Source organism: Microcaecilia unicolor, chromosome 11 (assembly GCF_901765095.1).
Source record: "Microcaecilia unicolor chromosome 11, aMicUni1.1, whole genome shotgun sequence".
Classification (NCBI taxonomy): domain Eukaryota; kingdom Metazoa; phylum Chordata; class Amphibia; order Gymnophiona; family Siphonopidae; genus Microcaecilia; species Microcaecilia unicolor.
In genome coordinates, this window is record NC_044041.1 from 59,680,545 (window position 1) to 59,698,963 (window position 18,419).

General features: G+C 50.9%; 1 protein-coding gene across 1 annotated transcript; it reads left to right on the forward strand.

The window, feature by feature from the left end:
* Positions 1–270: 270 nt before the first annotated feature.
* On the forward strand, positions 271–15,550 carry DDT (D-dopachrome tautomerase). Its single transcript, XM_030219549.1, has 3 exons — positions 271–578; positions 1,441–1,616; positions 14,919–15,550. Exons 1-3 carry the CDS (start codon positions 471–473, stop codon positions 14,989–14,991), a joined length of 357 nt encoding a protein of 118 aa, XP_030075409.1. The 5' UTR covers positions 271–470; the 3' UTR covers positions 14,992–15,550.
* Positions 15,551–18,419: the final 2,869 nt, after the last annotated feature.

Consider the following 18,419-nt stretch of genomic DNA (forward strand, 5'->3'; position numbering starts at 1 on the left):
AAAACTTCCCATAAAAGGAGCCTGAAAAACTGTACAATTCCAGGGGAAACAGGAGTACCAGCAGCTAGAGCAGCTATATAGGTTGCACTTTACTACCAGGCTAAAACTCGAGTTGCTGCTGAAACTGAAAAAGATCTAAGCGAGCCAGAGCCCTTTCCTTCTTCAATTCCCTATCCTATGTCACATTAAGGAAGGGTCACACGATGAGGTGTTTCCCAGCTTAGCCAATAAGAATGAGAGGATACTTACCCCTCCCTCCTGTGACGTCACTCGGTTCAACCAAGAACTCAGCTTCTGTCTCGAGTCAGAAGTAGAACTCCTGCTTGCGTTCCTATACTTTCTCCACTCTCACCTAGGAATCGCTCTCTCTCTCCTTTGCCTACACCCTTTCTGCCTTCATTCTGGGCTCTATTGCATCCCCCCCCACCGCCACCTCTCTTCTGTCTGGATCCTGATCAAAAGCAGAGAAGATGCCCTTTGTAGACCTTGAGACAAACCTGCCTTCCAACCAGATCCCTGAGGGCTTTGCAAAGAGGCTGTGCACTGCTGCAGCCTCAATCCTAGGGAAACCTGAGGAGGTGAGTCAGGTACTTGGTTTATGGAGAAGCCACTGCTGCTCACAAAGCTGTTAGGTTTAAGATTTAAAAGGAACATTGCAAAAATGAAATGAAACTCTAGCATGCCTGCATTGGATATGATGTAAGCAGCTGGGTTAAAAACGGGTCTGAACAAGTTCCTAGAGAGAAAAATCCATAAACAACTATTAGTCAAATAAACTTGAAGAAATCCCTGGGCATAAGTGGCAAGAAAAGGAGTGGCCTAGTGGTTAGGGTGGTGGACTTTGGTCCTGGAGAACTGAGGAACTGAGTTCAATTCCCATTTCAGGTACAGGCAGCTCCTTGTGACTCTGGGCAAGTCACTTAACCCTCCATTGCCCCATTGAGCTTGCCATGGGTGGGAAAGCATGGGGCACAAATGTAACAAAAATAAATCTTTCTTTGGCTCTGCCAGGCACTTCCTAAAGACCAGGACTTGCTGCTGTAAGGAACAGATTTTTGATCTGATCAAGTATGTTGTACTGGTTATGGCAGAATATTGCTAAATTTGGATGTGCGCTGTCAATAGGAATAACATCAGGACCCAGGAGAGGGAGGTTAGTAAAGGCTCCTGGGTAAATAACTAAATGTCTACAACTCTGTCTAACTGATCCCCCCCCCCCCCCCCCCCCCCCATTGATATGGTGAAATATGGTAGCACTGCACTTTCTAGCTGTGCTTATTTTACTTGGTAGGTGCCACAGCCTTAGAGATCCAGTGGCTATTTCCCAGGTGATGGTGATGAAGAAGGGTTGACTGACTCTTTCTGTCTGGACAATAACACGATCTCGCTTTTTTCCTCCCTTTGTGTATATCTTGCTGTTTCTCTCTGGCCATGTGGCAGAGAGTGAACGTGACAGTGAAGAGTGACCTGACAATGGTGATTGGAGGCTCTGCAGAACCTTGTGCACAGCTGCTTGTCTCATCTATTGGTGTCGTAGGGACAGCAGAGCAGAACAAGTGCCACAGTGCCAAGTTCTTTGAGTTGCTGGGCCCAACACTTAAACTCAGCAATGACAGGTCAGTGGTAGCTTAAGTATCTGATAACGTGTGAACTGTGCTGCTCAACCAACTAAACTCCAGCAGTGACAGATACAACTTTCATTACTTTTAAAATACAAATACCTGGGAACAGGCTCTTTTTCACGCACGAAACAGCTCTTTCTTTGTATGGGATTTGTGCTCCAGAGTTTAGTGTAATACAGCCACGTCACAGCAGCATAGCATGCAAATCTAATAAGAAACAAGTCCTAGAAATGCAGAGGACCTTATGGTCAGTGTTTATGCCCCACATACCTTCAAGTCCATGAGATCAATTCTCTAGGTTACATCTTCCCAATGAAACGTGCTTTCCACTAAGCACACATCCTCCTCCTCCTCCCATTTTTAACTAAAATCTCAAGATGTGGAATTTTGCATGTATTAGAGGATAAGTTCATAGCCATATCTTTTCTGCATCACATGATCTTCAGTAAATACATTTTGCAATAGAATTGAAACATAACTAGACGTTATCCCACAAATTCTATACATGGTGCCCAAAGATAGACACACAGTTATAGAGCAGGGCTAGTTACATGTGTAAAATAATTAATTGGAATGGTTAGGGTGGTGGACTCTGGTCCTGGGGAACTGAGGAACTGAGTTCAATTCCCACTTCAGGCACAGGCAGCTCCTTGTGACTCTGGGCAAGTCACTTAACCCTCCATTGCCCCATGTAAGCTGCATTGAGCCTGCCATGAGTGGGAAAGTGCAGGGTACAAATGTAACAAAAATAAATAAATACATACCAGTAATTGGTGTTAAGTACTAATTTGCCATTGCACACCTAACAGGGACTTATGTCCCTAGTCTATAAACAGCACGCCTAAGTTTTGCACACAATTACAAAGGGGATATGGATGTGTCGGAGTGTCCAGCTATTCTTGCACGCTCTTTATAGAATAGTTGCATTTACATGCCAGACTGCTGCATTTAGGTGCCACCATTTATGCTAGCAGTAGATATGCCTAAGTGGTCACACCCAAAGTTTGCAAAGAGTCCACTAAAGTGGAGGAACAATAAAAACCCACAGGAAGCACCAGGGTAAAAAAGACAGTGGGAAGTGGACTCCGGCTCTACTAGGACAGACCAAAATGACTCCAAGAGTTCAAGGAAGCGATCTTTATTGATGGTTGAAGAATCAGACGACAGAGCACTGCATTTCGGCAATAATGCCTGCATCAGGAATATTTCCGCTAAGCCTGTGGGTTAGAACCATCCAAAAGGGTCAATACGACAAAAGAAATAAATATTCTTGAAAAAGACCTTTTGTGAAAAGTCAAACATAGTACTATTATTACTTATCATTTCTATAGCGCTACTAGACATACACAGCGCTGTACACTTGAACATGAAGAGCTTACAATCTAATTAGGACAGACAAACAGGACAAATAAGAGATGAAGGAATTACTAAGGTGGGGATGATAAAATAAGGATACTGAACAAGTGAGTAATGGTTAGGAGTTAAAAGCAGCATCAAAAAGGTGGGCTTTTAGCCTAGATTTGAAGATGTCCAGAGATGGAACTTGACGTACTGGCTCAGGAAGTCTATTCCAGGCATATGGTGTAGCAAGATAAAAGGAACGGAGTCTGGAGTTAGCAGTGGAGGAGAAAGGTGCAGATAAGATAGATTTACCCAGTGAACGGAGTTCCCGGGGAAGAGTGTAGGGAGAGATGAGAGTGGAGAGGTACTGAGGAGCTGCAGAGTGAATGCACTTATAAGTCAATAAGGGAGTTTGAACTGTATGCGGAAATGAATAGGGAGCCAGTGAAGTGACTTGAGGAGAGGGCTAATATGAGCATAGCGACACTGGCGGAATATAAGTTGTGCAGCAGAAGTTTGAACAGATAGAAGAGGAGAGAGATGGCTAAGTGGGAAACCTGTGAGAAGCAAGTTGCAATAGTCTAAGCGAGAGGTGATAAGAGTGTGGATAAGGTAGAGTGCTCAGAAAGGAAAAGGCGAATTTTGGTGATATTATAGAGAAAGAAATGACAGGTTTTAGCAGTCTGCTGAATACTGCAGAGAAGGAGAGAGAGGAGTCAAAGACGACCCCAAGGTTATGAGCTGGTGAGACAGGGAGGATGAGAGTGTTATCCACAGAAATAGAGAATGGGGGAAGAGGAGAGGTGGGTTTAGGGGGAAAGATGAGAAGTTCAGTCTTGGTCATGTTTAGTTTCAGATGGCGGTGAGACATCCAGGCAGCAGTGTCAGATAGGCAGGCTGATACTTTGGCCTGGATTCCTGCTGAGATTTCTGGTGTGGAGAGTAGATCTGGGAGTCATCAGCGTAAAGATGATCCTGAAAACCATGGGACGAGATCAGAGTACCGAGGAAGAAAAGAAAAGGTTCCAGTAGCGCTCTCAGGGGTCCTTTTACCAAGCTGCGGGAAAAGGGGCCTTGTGCCCTGTTTTTCCCATATGCCGAGGCCCTTTTTACTGCAGTGGATGAAAAAGCTCCCAGCACACGTGGCCATGTGGTGAGAGAACTCTTACTGCATGGCCATGCGGCAGAGAGCCCTTACCACCACCCATTGAGGTGGCGATAAGGGCTCCTGCGCTAACCCAGCAGTAACTGGACAGCACGCAAGCCATTGCTAGGGCCTTTCTTTATCCCCTGGAAATGGCACATGCTCAGTGCGGGACTACGACTGGCAGCCGCATTGGGCCGGCAGTAGTCCCGGAAGAGCGAGCGGTAAGCCTGTGTTGGGCTTACCGCTGCTCTGTAAAAGGGCCCCTCAATGTGCCTGTGGAATGCAGGATCCAGTGGAATGTAGTAGCGCTTTCAATGTGCCTGTGGAATGCAGGATCCAGTGGAACGTAGTAGCGCTCTCAATGTGCCTGTGGAATGCAGGATCCAGTGCAGTGGCGTTCCTAGGGACGCTGACACCCAGGGCGGATCGCCGATGTGCCCCGCCCCCCCGGGTGCAGCGCCCCCCCCATGCAGCGCGCCCCCCCCCCCGGCGAAATGACCCCCTCACCCCCGAGTGCACGCCGCTGGGGGGGTGCCGCGCGCCGGTCAGCGTCATTCGTTTCCATGCTCCCTCTGCCACGGAACAGGTTACTTCCTGTTCCGTGGCAGAGGGAGCATGGAAACGAATGACGCTGACCGGCACGCGGCACCCCCCAGCGGCGTGCACCCGGGGTGGACTGCCCCCACCTTGGTACGCCACTGATCCAGTGGAATGTAGTAGCGCTCTCAATGTGCCTGTGGAATGCAGGATCCAGTGGAATGTAGTAGTGCTCTCAATGTGCATGTGGAATGCAGGATCCAGTGGAATGTAGTAGCGCTTTCAATGTGCCTGTGGAATGCAGGATCCAGTGGAATGTAGTAGCGCTCTCAATGTGCCTGTGGAATGCAGGATCCAGTGGAACGTAGTAGCACTCTCAATGTGCCTGTGGAATGCAGGATCCAGTGCAGTGACGTTCCTAGGGACGCTGACACCCAGGGCGGATCGCCGATGTGCCCCGCCCCCCCGGGTGCAGCGCCCCCCCACCATGCAGCGTGACCTCCCCCCCGGCGAAATGACCCCCTCACCCCCGAGTGCACGCCGCTGGGGGGGTGCCGCGCACCGGTCATCGTCGTTCGTTTCCATGCTCCCTCTGCCCCGGAACAGTCCTGTTCCGGGGCAGAGGGAGCATGGAAACGAACGACGCTGACCGGCGCGCGGCACCCCCCCCCAGCGGCGTGCACCCGGGGTGGACCACCCCCATCGCCCCCCCCTTGGTACGCCACTGATCCAGTGGAACGTAGTGGCGCTTTCAATGTGCCTGTGGAATGCAGGATCCAGTGGAACGTAGTAGCACTCTCAATGTGCCTGTGGAATGCAGGATCCAGTGCAGTTGTCCCGTTTCGGGGCCTTACCGGTGCTCCCGTGGCGGGGAGCGATGAGCAACGGGGGACGCGGGCTCCGGTGCGGCAGAGACCAGCCGCCGACGGGGCCAGCGCTTCCGCGGGTCGGCCCGAGGCTGGCGACCCGCGGGAACGAACGCCGGCCTCAGGGAAGGGAGGACGCCGGCCAAGATGGCGGCGCCGGCGTCGTTGTCTCCCCGGCCAGAGCTGAGCAGCAAGCAAGTCTCGCCCACTTGCGCCGGATTGGCGCATGGAAGGAGGAACTCCGCCTGCGAGGCGGGTCCACCAATCCCGGCCCTCCTTGCCTGTCAAGGCTGAAGGAATTGGCTCCTCTCCAGGGAGGGGAGGGACGGGCGGGGGATTTAAACCCCGGAACAAGGAGGGCTCGGCGCTTCCGTTTCAATTGTCAGAAGCCCCACGGTGGATCGGAAGGCTAGTCACCTCCAGAGACTGTGTTCCTTGGCTGCGCTAGCCGTCCCTGCTAGCAACCTCCAGAGACTGTGTCCTCTTCAGCTAGCCGTCCTTGCTAGCCACCTCCAGAGACTGTGTCCTCTTCAGCTAGCCGTCCTTGCTAGCCACCTCCAGAGACTGTGTCCTCTTCAGCTAGCCGTCCCTGCTAGCCACCTCCAGAGACTGTGTCCTCTTCAGCTAGCCATCCTTGCTAGCCACCTCCAGAGACTGTGTCCTCTTTAGCTAGCCGTCCTTGCTAGCCACCTCCAGAGACTGTGTCCTCTTCAGCTAGCCGTCCCTGCTAGCCACCTCCAGAGACTGTGTCCTCTTCAGCTAGCCGTCCTTGCTAGCCACCTCCAGAGACTGTGTCCTCTTCAGCTAGCCGTCCCTGCTAGCCACCTCCAGAGACTGTGTCCTCTTCAGCTAGCCATCCTTGCTAGCCACCTCCAGAGACTGTGTCCTCTTTAGCTAGCCGTCCTTGCTAGCCACCTCCAGAGACTGTGTCCTCTTCAGCTAGCCGTTCCTGCTAGCCACCTCCAGAGACTGTGTCCTCTTCAGCTAGCCGTCCTTGCTAGCCACCTCCAGAGACTGTGTCCTCTTCAGCTAGCCGTCCTTGCTAGCCACCTCCAGAGACTGTGTCCTCTTCAGCTAGCCGTCCCTGCTAGCCACCTCCAGAGACTGGGTTCCTTGTCTGCGCTAGCCGTCCTTGCTAGCAGCCCATTAGAGACTGAGTTGCTGACTACCAGCCAAGCCGACCGTCACCCCGCGGTTCCAGCAGTCCTGCTGGCCGCCTGCAGCTGGGGGCTCAACCCTCGGTGAACGGCGGTCGCCGCGGGTGAAGATTCGGGATGCGCGGCGGTCCTCGGAGGTCTTTCAGGCCTCAGGGAACCTAAGGGCTCACCAACGACCACAGCAGGACAGGAAACGGAAGCCATGAGCTCGCCTACGCAGCCCGATCTACGGGACCTGGCCAAGGTACTTCAGCAGCAGCAGGAGCAGCTGAACGCCCTGTCGGGGGCGCTCCAGAACGTATGCTCTCAACTTTCTACGCTTCAGGTACAGAACCAGGCCGCTGCGGGCCAGGGGGCCTCAGCGGCTCCCCGTTCGGGAGGGTTCTGCACGGGACCTCGGTTCCCTGAGCCAGCACGATATAATGGGGCCCCCGGAGGTTGCCGGGGGTTCCTCAATCAGTGCAACTTGGCCTTCCGGATGCAACCGGAGACATTTGCTTCGGACCAAAGTAAAGTGGGATATATCATGGGCCTATGTGAAGGGAAGGCCTTGGCCTGGGTGGCCCCACTTAACGAGCAACAGGACCCCATCTTGGATGACTATAGTGAATTCCAGCGCCGGTTCCGTATGGTGTTCGACCTTCCTGGGAGACCATCTTCCGTGGCATCGGAACTGCTGCGAATTCATCAGGGTGAGGGAACGGTGGCCGATTATGCCATTCGTTTCCGGACTTTAGCCACGGAGCTCCGTTGGAACCCGGAGTCCTTAATGGCCATCTTTACGGAAGGGTTACAAGAACGAATCAAGGACGAATTGGCAGGGCGAGAGGTCCCCGGCCAACTGGACGCCCTGATTTCGCTCTGTATCCGCGTCGATACCCGGTTCCAGGAGCGAGCGAGAGCCCGGGCGGAACGGCAGAAGTGGGCACGGGGTACGTCCCGAACTACTAAGGGGCCATCTCCTCGCCGTGGGAACCGGGACTCCAAGGAGAATGGGGAGGAGCCGATGGTGATGGGCCGTCAACGGCTGGCCCCTTCCGACAGGAAGAAACGCTTGTGGGACGGACTGTGCCTCTATTGTGGTGAGGCCGGACATTTTATTCGAGCCTGTCCCTCCCGGGCGGGAAACGTCTCCCCCAAGGCACCTTGAGGGGAGGGGTCTTGGGGCATTCCGCTCCCCTACCGGATTCCTTGATCACACTGCCAGTAATTCTACAGTGGCACGAGACCGCTATCCAGACCCGGGCCCTGGTGGACTCTGGGTCGGGGGGCAACTTCATCGGGCACGAACTGCTACAACAGATGGGCTGGCCCACGCTCCCGCGGCGGCCGATGCTGCAAATCACCTCCATCCAGGAAACTACATTACCGCAGCCGGTCACGGAGATCTCCTCCTTTTTGGAATTGCAGGTGGGGGAGGATCACCGGGAAGAAGTTCAATTCCTGGTACTATCCCGGACCATCCATCCAGTGGTTCTAGGATTGCCCTGGCTACGGAGTCATAGCCCTGTTATTGACTGGACCAAGGGAAGTATCCAAGCTTGGGGTAGTTCCTGTCAGGAGAACTGTTGTAGGGGCCGGACCGGCAGCTGCCCCGCAGTTACTAGTATGCCCGGGGGGGCGCGAATAGAGCTGGGCTCCCTGCCCATGGACTATAGAGACTTTGCAGATGTGTTTTGTCCAGTGGAGGCGGAAGTTCTACCGCCTCATCGGTCGTTTGACTGTGCCATTAACTTGATGGCAGATACCATGCCACCGCGGGGCCGACTGTATACCCTGTCCCGAGGGGAGTCCAAGGCTATGCAGGAATACATCCGGGAGAATCTGCGAAAAGGCTTCATCCGGCCCTCTACGTCCCCGGCCGGGGCCGGATTCTTTTTTGTTACTAAGAAGGATGGTTCCTTGAGGCCCTGTATCGATTATCGGGGGTTAAATGCCATCACGGTAAAGGATCGCTTCCCTCTACCGTTCATTCCCGCACTCTTTGACAGGCTGCAAGGAGCCCAGATGTTTACCAAGTTGGACTTACGGGGGGCCTACAATTTAGTGCGAATCCAGCGAGGGGACGAATGGAAGACGGCTTTTAACACCCACAAGGGACATTTCGAGTATCGGGTGATGCCATTTGGCCTATGTAATGCTCCTGCGGTGTTTCAGCGACTGATTAATTTTGTGCTCGAGGATTTGCTGAACTCCACGGTAATTGTTTATCTGGACGACATCTTGGTGTTTTCCCAAAACCCCGCGGAACATGTGGGCCATGTTCGCGCAGTGCTGCAGCGGTTACGACAATACCGCCTGTTTGCTAAGCTCAGCAAGTGCGCTTTTCATCAGAGATCGTTACCCTTTTTGGGACACATTCTGTTACCCGGGGGGCTACAGATGGAGCCGGACAAACTCCGGGCGATTCGAGAATGGCCACAACCGCTGGGACTGAAAGCACTGCAACGTTTTTTGGGATTCGCGAACTACTATCGCCAGTTTATTCCCCAGTATTCACAACTGACGGCGCCATTGACAGCGCTCACTAGAAAAGACGCGAAGGTCCGGGACTGGCTGCCCAAGGCGCAGGTGGCTTTTCGCCAGGTAAAGGAGGCATTCAACTCAGCGTCCATTTTGTTAGCCCCGGATCCAGAAAAACCCTTTATTGTGGAGGTGGATGCGTCCGCGTTGGGAGCCGGGGCGGTCCTCTCGCAAGTGAATTCCAAGGGCCGGCGTCAGCCTTGCTCGTTCTTCTCTCGTAGATTCTCCCCGGCGGAATGTAATTATACAGTAGGGGACAGAGAGCTCTTAGCATTGAAATTAGCCCTGCAGGAATGGAGACATCTGCTGGAGGGAGCGGAACATCGAGTCACAGTGATCACTGACCACAAGAATTTACTGTATCTACAAGAGGCTCAACGGCTCAATCCCCGACAAGCCCGGTGGTCATTGTTTTTCGCCAGATTTCATTTTCAATTAGTTTTTCGAGCGGCTGCTCAAAATACCCCGGCGGATTCCCTCTCCAGAGCATTTGAGGTTCCTGAGGAGACTAAGGAGACCTATTCCATGTTGGATCCGGCATGCCTCAACGCGGCCGTGGGGGAGGTGGCTCCTACGAAGGAACTAGTGCCGGCCGCTGACCGAGCGAAGGTAATGCAATAGGGGCATTCGTCCCGATGGGCGGGACATTTTGGGTACCAAAAGACTCTGCGTCTCATTACCAGACAGTATCAATGGCCTCAGATGAGGCGGGACATTCTTCAATTTGTCACCACCTGTCCTGTGTGCGCCCGGACCAAACCGGTGATCGGGACCCCCATGGGGAAGCTACAACCACTGTCCGTACCGACAGGGCCCTGGACGGAGCTTTCCATGGATTTTATCACTGACCTCCCCAGTTCCCGGGGACATACGGTGATTTGGGTGGTAATTGACCGTTTTTCCCGAATGGCCCATTTCATTCCCTTGCCGGGACTTCCTTCGGCGGTCACATTAGCTCAACTCTTCATTCAACACATTTTTCAACTTCATGGGCTGCCTCTTCGGATTATTAGTGACCGGGGCCCCCAATTCACCTCGCACTTCTGGAGGGCCTTGTGTACAGCTTTGGGGGTGAAGACCCATTTCTCATCAGCATACCATCCCCAAACCAATGGCATGGTTCCTACGAGCATTTGTCAACAAACGCCAAGATAACTGGGTCTCCCTACTTCCCTGGGCCGAGTTTGCATATAACCACAGTGTCCACTCGGCCTCGGGAGACTCTCCATTCTTCTTGGTGTATGGACGACATCCTCGACTTCCAGCACCTTTCCCGTCTGGATCTCTGACCCCCATGGTTAATGTAACTCTGGCAGATCTGCAAAAAGTCTGGGAAATGGCCCGAGAACAACTGCAGAAGGCAGCCACCAAATACAAGGTCTTCGCAGATCGGCATCGGAGACCCGCTCCCGACTTGCAACCAGGGCAGAAGGTCTGGTTAAGCACCAAATATCTCCGACTTCGGATGCCCTCTCGGAGATTGGGACCTCGGTATATTGGACCGTTTGCAATCCAATCACGAATTGGAGCTGTGACATATCGGTTGCGATTGCCTAGTACCCTGCGAGTACATAACGCCTTCCATATTTCCCTATTGAAAAGTTTTCAAGGATCTCGATGGCACCCCCAACGGCAAGAGACCGAAGATCTTGAGGCAGATCCCGATCCAGAGTATGAGGTGGAGGATGTTCTGGATTCAAAGAAGCGGCGGGGAAGGCTATATTACTTATTGTCTTGGAAGAATTTTGGCCCCGAAGACAACTCCTGGGAGCCCGCGGCGAATGTCCATGCTCCGGAGTTGGTCAAAGCCTTCCACGCCCGGTATCCTTCCAAACCCGGGCCCGGGGGAAAGGGGGCATCCGGGGAGGATACTGTCCCGTTTCGGGGCCTTACCGGTGCTCCCGCGGCGGGGAGCGATGAGCAACGGGGGACGCGGGCTCCGGTGCGGCAGAGACCAGCCGCCGACGGGGCCAGCGCTTCCGCGGGTCGGCCCGAGGCTGGCGACCCGCGGGAACGAACGCCGGCCTCAGGGAAGGGAGGACGCCGGCCAAGATGGCGGCGCCGGCGTCGTTGTCTCCCCGGCCAGAGCTGAGCAGCAAGCAAGTCCCGCCCACTTGCGCCGGATTGGCGCATGGAAGGAGGAACTCCGCCTGCGAGGCGGGTCCACCAATCCCGGCCCTCCTTGCCTGTCAGGGCTGAAGGAATTGGCTCCTCTCCAGGGAGGGGAGGGACGGGCGGGGGATTTAAACCCCGGAACAAGGAGGGCTCGGCGCTTCCGTTTCAATTGTCAGAAGCCCCACGGTGGATCGGAAGGCTAGTCACCTCCAGAGACTGTGTTCCTTGGCTGCGCTAGCCGTCCCTGCTAGCCACCTCCAGAGACTGTGTCCTCTTCAGCTAGCCGTCCTTGCTAGCCACCTCCAGAGACTGTGTCCTCTTCAGCTAGCCGTCCTTGCTAGCCACCTCCAGAGACTGTGTCCTCTTCAGCTAGCCGTCCCTGCTAGCCACCTCCAGAGACTGTGTCCTCTTCAGCTAGCCGTCCTTGCTAGCCACCTCCAGAGACTGTGTCCTCTTTAGCTAGCCATCCTTGCTAGCCACCTCCAGAGACTGTGTCCTCTTCAGCTAGCCGTCCCTGCTAGCCACCTCCAGAGACTGTGTCCTCTTCAGCTAGCCGTCCTTGCTAGCCACCTCCAGAGACTGTGTCCTCTTCAGCTAGCCGTCCCTGCTAGCCACCTCCAGAGACTGGGTTCCTTGTCTGCGCTAGCCGTCCTTGCTAGCAGCCCATTAGAGACTGAGTTGCTGACTACCAGCCAAGCCGACCGTCACCCCGCGGTTCCAGCAGTCCTGCTGGCCGCCTGCAGCTGGGGGCTCAACCCTCGGTGAACGGCGGTCGCCGCGGGTGAAGATTCGGGATGCGCGGCGGTCCTCGGAGGTCTTTCAGGCCTCAGGGAACCTAAGGGCTCACCAACGACCACAGCAGGACAGGAAACGGAAGCCATGAGCTCGCCTACGCAGCCCGATCTACGGGACCTGGTCAAGGTACTTCAGCAGCAGCAGGAGCAGCTGAACGCCCTGTCGGGGGCGCTCCAGAACGTATGCTCTCAACTTTCTACGCTTCAGGTACAGAACCAGGCCGCAGCGGCTCCCCGTTCGGGAGGGTTCCGCACGGGACCTCGGTTCCCTGAGCCGGCACGATATAATGGGGCCCCCGGAGGTTGCCGGGGGTTCCTCAATCAGTGCAACTTGGCCTTCCGGATGCAACCGGAGACATTTGCTTCGGACCAAAGTAAAGTGGGATATATCATGGGCCTATGTGAAGGGAAGGCCTTGGCCTGGGTGGCCCCACTTAACGAGCAACAGGACCCCATCTTGGATGACTATAGTGAATTCCAGCGCCGGTTCCGTATGGTGTTCGACCTTCCTGGGAGACCATCTTCCGTGGCATCGGAACTGCTGCAAATTCATCAGGGTGAGGGAACGGTGGCCGATTATGCCATTCGTTTCCGGACTTTAGCCACGGAGCTCCGTTGGAACCCGGAGTCCTTAATGGCCATCTTTACGGAAGGGTTACAAGAACGAATCAAGGACGAATTGGCAGGGCGAGAGGTCCCCGGCCAACTGGATGCCCTGATTTCGCTCTGTATCCGCGTCGATACCCGGTTCCAGGAGCGAGCGAGAGCCCGGGCGGAACGGCAGAAGTGGGCACGGGGTACGTCCCGGACTACTAAGGGGCCATCTCCTCGCCGTGGGAACCGGGACTCCAAGGAGAATGGGGAGGAGCCGATGGTGATGGGCCGTCAACGGCTGGCCCCTTCCGACAGGAAGAAACGCTTGTGGGACGGACTGTGCCTCTATTGTGGTGAGGCCGGACATTTTATTCGAGCCTGTCCCTCCCCGACGAAAGAACCCCCTCACCCCCGATTGCACGCCGCTGGGGGGGTGCCGCGCGCCGGTCAGCATCGTTCGTTTCCATGCTCCCTCTGCCCCGGAACAGGTTACTTCCTGTTCCGGGGCAGAGGGAGCATGGAAACGAACGACGCTGACCGGCACGCGGCACCCCCCAGCGGCGTGCACCCGGGGTGGACTGCCCCCACCTTGGTACGCCACTGATCCAGTGGAATGTAGTAGCGCTCTCAATGTGCCTGTGGAATGCAGGATCCAGTCAAACATAGTAGCACTCTCAATGTGGCATTCCACAGGCATATTGAGCGCACTACTACGTTCGACTTTCACAAAAGGTCTTTTTCAAGACCATGCATTTCTTTTGTCATATCGACCCTTTTGGATGGTTCTAACATCAGACTTAGTGGAAAGACTCCTGATGCAGGCATTATTGCCGAAACACAGTGCTGTATTGAGTCTGATTCTTCGACCATCAATAAAGACTGCCTCCTTGAACTCTCGGAGTCATTTTGGTTTGTCCTAGAACAGCCAGTGTTCACATCCCACTATTCTTTTCACACCCAAAGTTTGGCATGTAACTGCAGAATTATCGCTAACAGTCTAACAGATGTGGCGTGCTCACTCTGTCATTGTAGAATATTAGGGGGCCCTTTTAAAAAGCAGCGGTAAGCCCACCGCGGGCTTACATGGCGGCACTCCAGAACTACTAAATAATAAGACTGATCACGAACTAGACAGAACCGAACTCTTATCACTGACTGACTAACCTCACTGCTATTAATGAACAAGCACTACCACTTTAATACCTAATGTCGAAAATTATTTCTCTATAATTGATGATCTAACACAGGTTACAATCCAATCTATTACTCAGGAACTTATATGTAATACCATAATGTATTCTTCTTTATCATGTATGTACGCACCTTAATGCAATACCACTTTAATCCTTAAGTCGAAAACGATCTCTCTATAATTGATGACCTAACATATGTTACAATCTAATCTATCACTCAGGAACCTATATGCAATGCCATAATGTATTCTGTACCATATATGTACGCACCTTAATGCAATACCATTTTTAATTCTGTTAACCAGAAATGGCAACCGCCACTACGGCAAATGTAAGCCACATTGAGCCTGCAAATTGGTGGGAAAATCTGGGATACAAATGCTACAAATAAATAAATAAACTATTGCCGTCCCAACGAGGACACTGGCAGTAGTTCCGGCGCTAGCGGAAATATTTGAAAAATATTCCTGCAGGGGGGTTACCTGGCGGTAATCAGGCAGTGCCATGCGCTGGCCGCTTACCACTGAGTTAGCTCAGGAGCCCTTACTGCCACCTCAATGGGTGGCGGTAACTGCGCCCCCCCCCCCATAAGGCCACGCGGTAAGTGCAATCTTACCTCGTGGCCATTTCTTTTTTCAGACTTTTTACGTGTTGCAGTAAAAAGGCCCCCCGCCGCTATCCCAGGGCCCTTTTACCATAGCTTAGCAAAAGGGCCCTAGGTTAGCACCTATTTTTTTGGTGCCTAACTTTTGGCGACCTATACTGAATTATAGAGCTGTACAATCTGAATAGCATATTTTCTTAACAAGAAGCAACATGAGATCAGAAGTTTATTTCGTAGGATTTAGCACAGTAGAACCCCGGATTATTCGTAATCAAATTTAAATCACTATTCGGCCAAATATGAATAATGTATTCGGGGGCCAAATCAAATTGAATATGAATATTCAATACAGCCCTAGTGAATTATCCTTATGTGCTGTTCTTCCAAAATATAATGAAAACAAAATCTTCTGTCTTTTTCTGAAGGATTGTTATTCGTTTTTACCCTCTGGAGCCCTGGCAGGTTGGTAAGAAAGGAACCGTTGCGACGTTCTTATAACCTTCAGAAGAGACTGATAAGCCCAGCGGTGGGGAAGAACTCACTCAGACCAAGAATAGTCTCTTAGATCCCATCCTTTCTGTTTTTCCGTCTGTTTCTCTCTGCTTCTTCAAAAAAACAAAATGACTAAAATAAATTGAGGCTTATCTACTGAGCTGCTCAATGAATCAGCACTAGGGATGGAATGCTGTCCCACCAGCTCAGGTTGCCATTGATTCCCTGGCGTATTGTGGGCTTTGGGAAGGTCATTTAAACACGCAGAATGATTGCCTTCCCAATGTCTACTCCCTGGCTGAAGTCTTCAGTGTGCACATCCTCCTTGTAATAATTTATGAAAATTGTGCAACAAATTAGTTTAAGAAGGAATGAAAGTAGGAAATAATTGCGAGAAGAGATACTTCATACTGGCAGAATTTGTCTCTTCTAGGAGAGCAAACTATTGAGAAATACAGTATAGTCTTGATTATCCGACTTTCGTTAATCCGACCATCCAGCATATCTGACAGCCCCCCCCACCCCGTGATGTCATTGCATTTATTTCTATTAAAAATCTTTGTTTTAGAACAATTTTTGAAAATTGGGAATTCTATGCCTTTGTTTATGCATTGTTTGAGGGGTTTATGCAGTGTTTTCTGTATTTTCTGACTTTTCACTTATGCAACAACGGGTCGGCCCTGTTTACGTTGGATAATCAAGACTGTACCGTACTCCTCAGACTTGTTCTAGCTACTGCTGGTGCAGTGACTAATTTGTTTTACTGTTTACTGGGCCCTGAATTCTCACGGCCAGTTCTCACTTTGACAGTTACTAAATTTTAAGATGATTTACTATTAATTTCCTGATGTATAGGCTCATACCTTTATTTAGAGGATGCACAATAAATTCATGTTTTGGGTAGCACCAGCAGGGGTGGTGTATACCAGGTGCCCCTGCATATCAATCCTTTTTGACATATCTTTTTGTCTGCTCGCCTGATGTCCTGTGGCACAGAATGTGATACCCTGATGCAAGAGAAGAACACTGGGCCAACCCTTCACTTGTCATACTGCCTTTTCCTTCTGTCTTTAATTGCCTGTGTACTGTACATTAAAAACAACAAATTTATTATTTCAGTTCCTTGCACGCCATTGGGCTTGTGGATTTTATCTTACATCTTAAAACTGAGAATAAAGTTGAGATATTAAACAGAATGCTGGTGTCTTTATTTTCAAGCCTTTTTCTTTCAGTACTGCTCCTTCTTCCTCTATTCCATTCCTTTTTCTGGTTCTAGAAGCTGACAAATTGTACCGTCCACAGTTATCTTTTAGAAACAGTCTCCACTGCAAGCGTATTATGTGCCCTAGGTAAGCCATCAATCATAAGCCCCCTCCATGAACTTCAAGACTAAGCACCTTCTTGAGATTTTGATAAATTCAACAACCATGATCACCTCAATGTCACCCATCCCAGAAGAATCAGATATTTAAATATTAAACTTTATTTCTTATATACATAATGAGGGCAATTTCCTAAAGTTATTATCTGGGTAAATGGTCTGTTTGGAAATTCCCACTCTGCCTGTGGATACAAGTACAGACTGATGGTTTTTCTGAGTTTTTGTTGACCAGACTATGGCTTTGCTCTGACTTTATGGTTTATTAATCTTGATATATTAAGAACATAAGAATAGCCATATTAGATCAGACCAATGGTTCACCTAGCCCAGTAATCTATTTCCAACAGTGGCCAATCCAGATCACAAGTACCTGACAGAAACCCAAACAGTAACAACATTCCATGCTACCAATCCCAGGGCAAGCAGTGGCTTATTCACCATCCATTTCCTAATAATTCCTAGAACAGCCAGTGTCCACATCCCACTGTCCTTTTCACACCCAAAGTTTGGCATGTGAAAGGCACATAAGGGCCTATGCACATCCAGTGTGTGACAAATCAGCATTATTGCCTGGCTACCGCGTGCTTCTGACAATAATTCTGAATTTGGCGTGTACCAAAAACACACGGTAGAAAATATTTTCTATTTTCTACTGTGTGGCGCTTAACCAGCAGTAAACGGCAGTGGACGTGCACTGTGTGCCTATTGCCCGAGTAGCGCATGAGACCTTACCGCTAATTCAATGGTGATGGTAAGTCTCAGGCCAAAAATGGACACACACTGGTTTTTATTTTGCTGCACGTCCATTTTCTGTCCCCTTACAAAAGGCCCTTTTTCCAGGATGTGGAAACAAATGGCCTGGCGTGCACCCAAAAGATGCGATCACACTGCTGCAGGCCACCTTTTGCCACAGCTTAGTGAAAGAGCGCCCCTGTTTGCTTTTTTTGGCTGCCACCACACATTGGGCAGACGATTCAGTGTATTGTCTACAACAACACCTAGATCTTTTCCTTGGGTGCTGACCCCCAAGGTAACTATGATTCAGATTATTCTTCCCAATGTTCATCACTTTGCATTTGTCCATATTAAATTTCATCTCCCTTTGGATGCGTAGTCATCCAGTTTCCTAATGTCGTTCTGTAATTTTTCAAAGTCTGCATGTGTTTTAACAACCTTGAATAGTTTTGTGTCATCTGCAAATCCTCACTCGTCCTTCTGATTTCCAGATCATTTATAAATATGTTAAACAGCACTGGTCCCAGTACAGATCCCTGTGGCACTCCACTGTTCACCCTCCTCCATTGAGAGAAGTGACCATTTAACCTTACTCTCTGCTTTCTGTCCAATAACCAATTCCTAATCCACAACAGAACATTGCCTCCTATCTCATGACTTTTTAATTTTCTCAGGAGTCTCTCATGGGAAACTTTGTTAAAAGCTTTCTGAAAATCTACATACACTACATCAACTGGCTCACTGTTATCCACATGTTTATTCATGTCTTTAAAAAAATTAAGCAAATTGGTGAGACAAGACTTCCCTTGGCTGAAACCATGCTGACTGTGTCCCATTAAACCATATTTATTTAGGTGTCCCATAAATTTATTCTTTATAATAGTTTCTACTATTTTACCTTGCATTGACATTAGGCTTATTGGTCTGTAATTTCCCCGATCACGCTAGCACCCTTTAAAAAAATTGGCGTTACATTGGCCACCCTCCAATCTTCAAGTACTACGGACGGCTTTAACGACAGATTACTAACAGCAGATCAGCAATTTCATGTTTGAGTTCTTTCAGTACCCTCGTATGCATGCCATCCAGTCCATGTGATTTACTACTCTTTAATCTGTCAATTTGGCTCAGTAGGTCTTCCAGGTTCACTGAGATTTCTTTCAGTTCTTCTGCATCATCACCCTTGAAAACCATTTCTGGTACAGGGTTGATAGTGGGTTTTGCAGGGGCCTGTGCCGGAGCTGCTACTTTTAAACATATTTATAAATGATCTAGACATGAGAATAATTAGTGAGGAAATTAAATTTGCTGATCACAC

What these genes read in the sequence shown, in the direction of transcription:
- DDT (XM_030219549.1), top strand. Translation starts at nt 471, where the DNA reads ATGCCCTTTGTAGACCTTGAGACAAACCTGCCTTCCAACCAGATCCCT. An exon ending in TCCTAGGGAAACCTGAGGAG is followed by an intron (nt 579 to 1,440) that starts GTGAGTCAGGTA and finishes GCCATGTGGCAG; the next exon opens with AGAGTGAACGTGACAGTGAA. An exon ending in CTTAAACTCAGCAATGACAG is followed by an intron (nt 1,617 to 14,918) that starts GTCAGTGGTAGC and finishes CTTTTTCTGAAG; the next exon opens with GATTGTTATTCGTTTTTACC.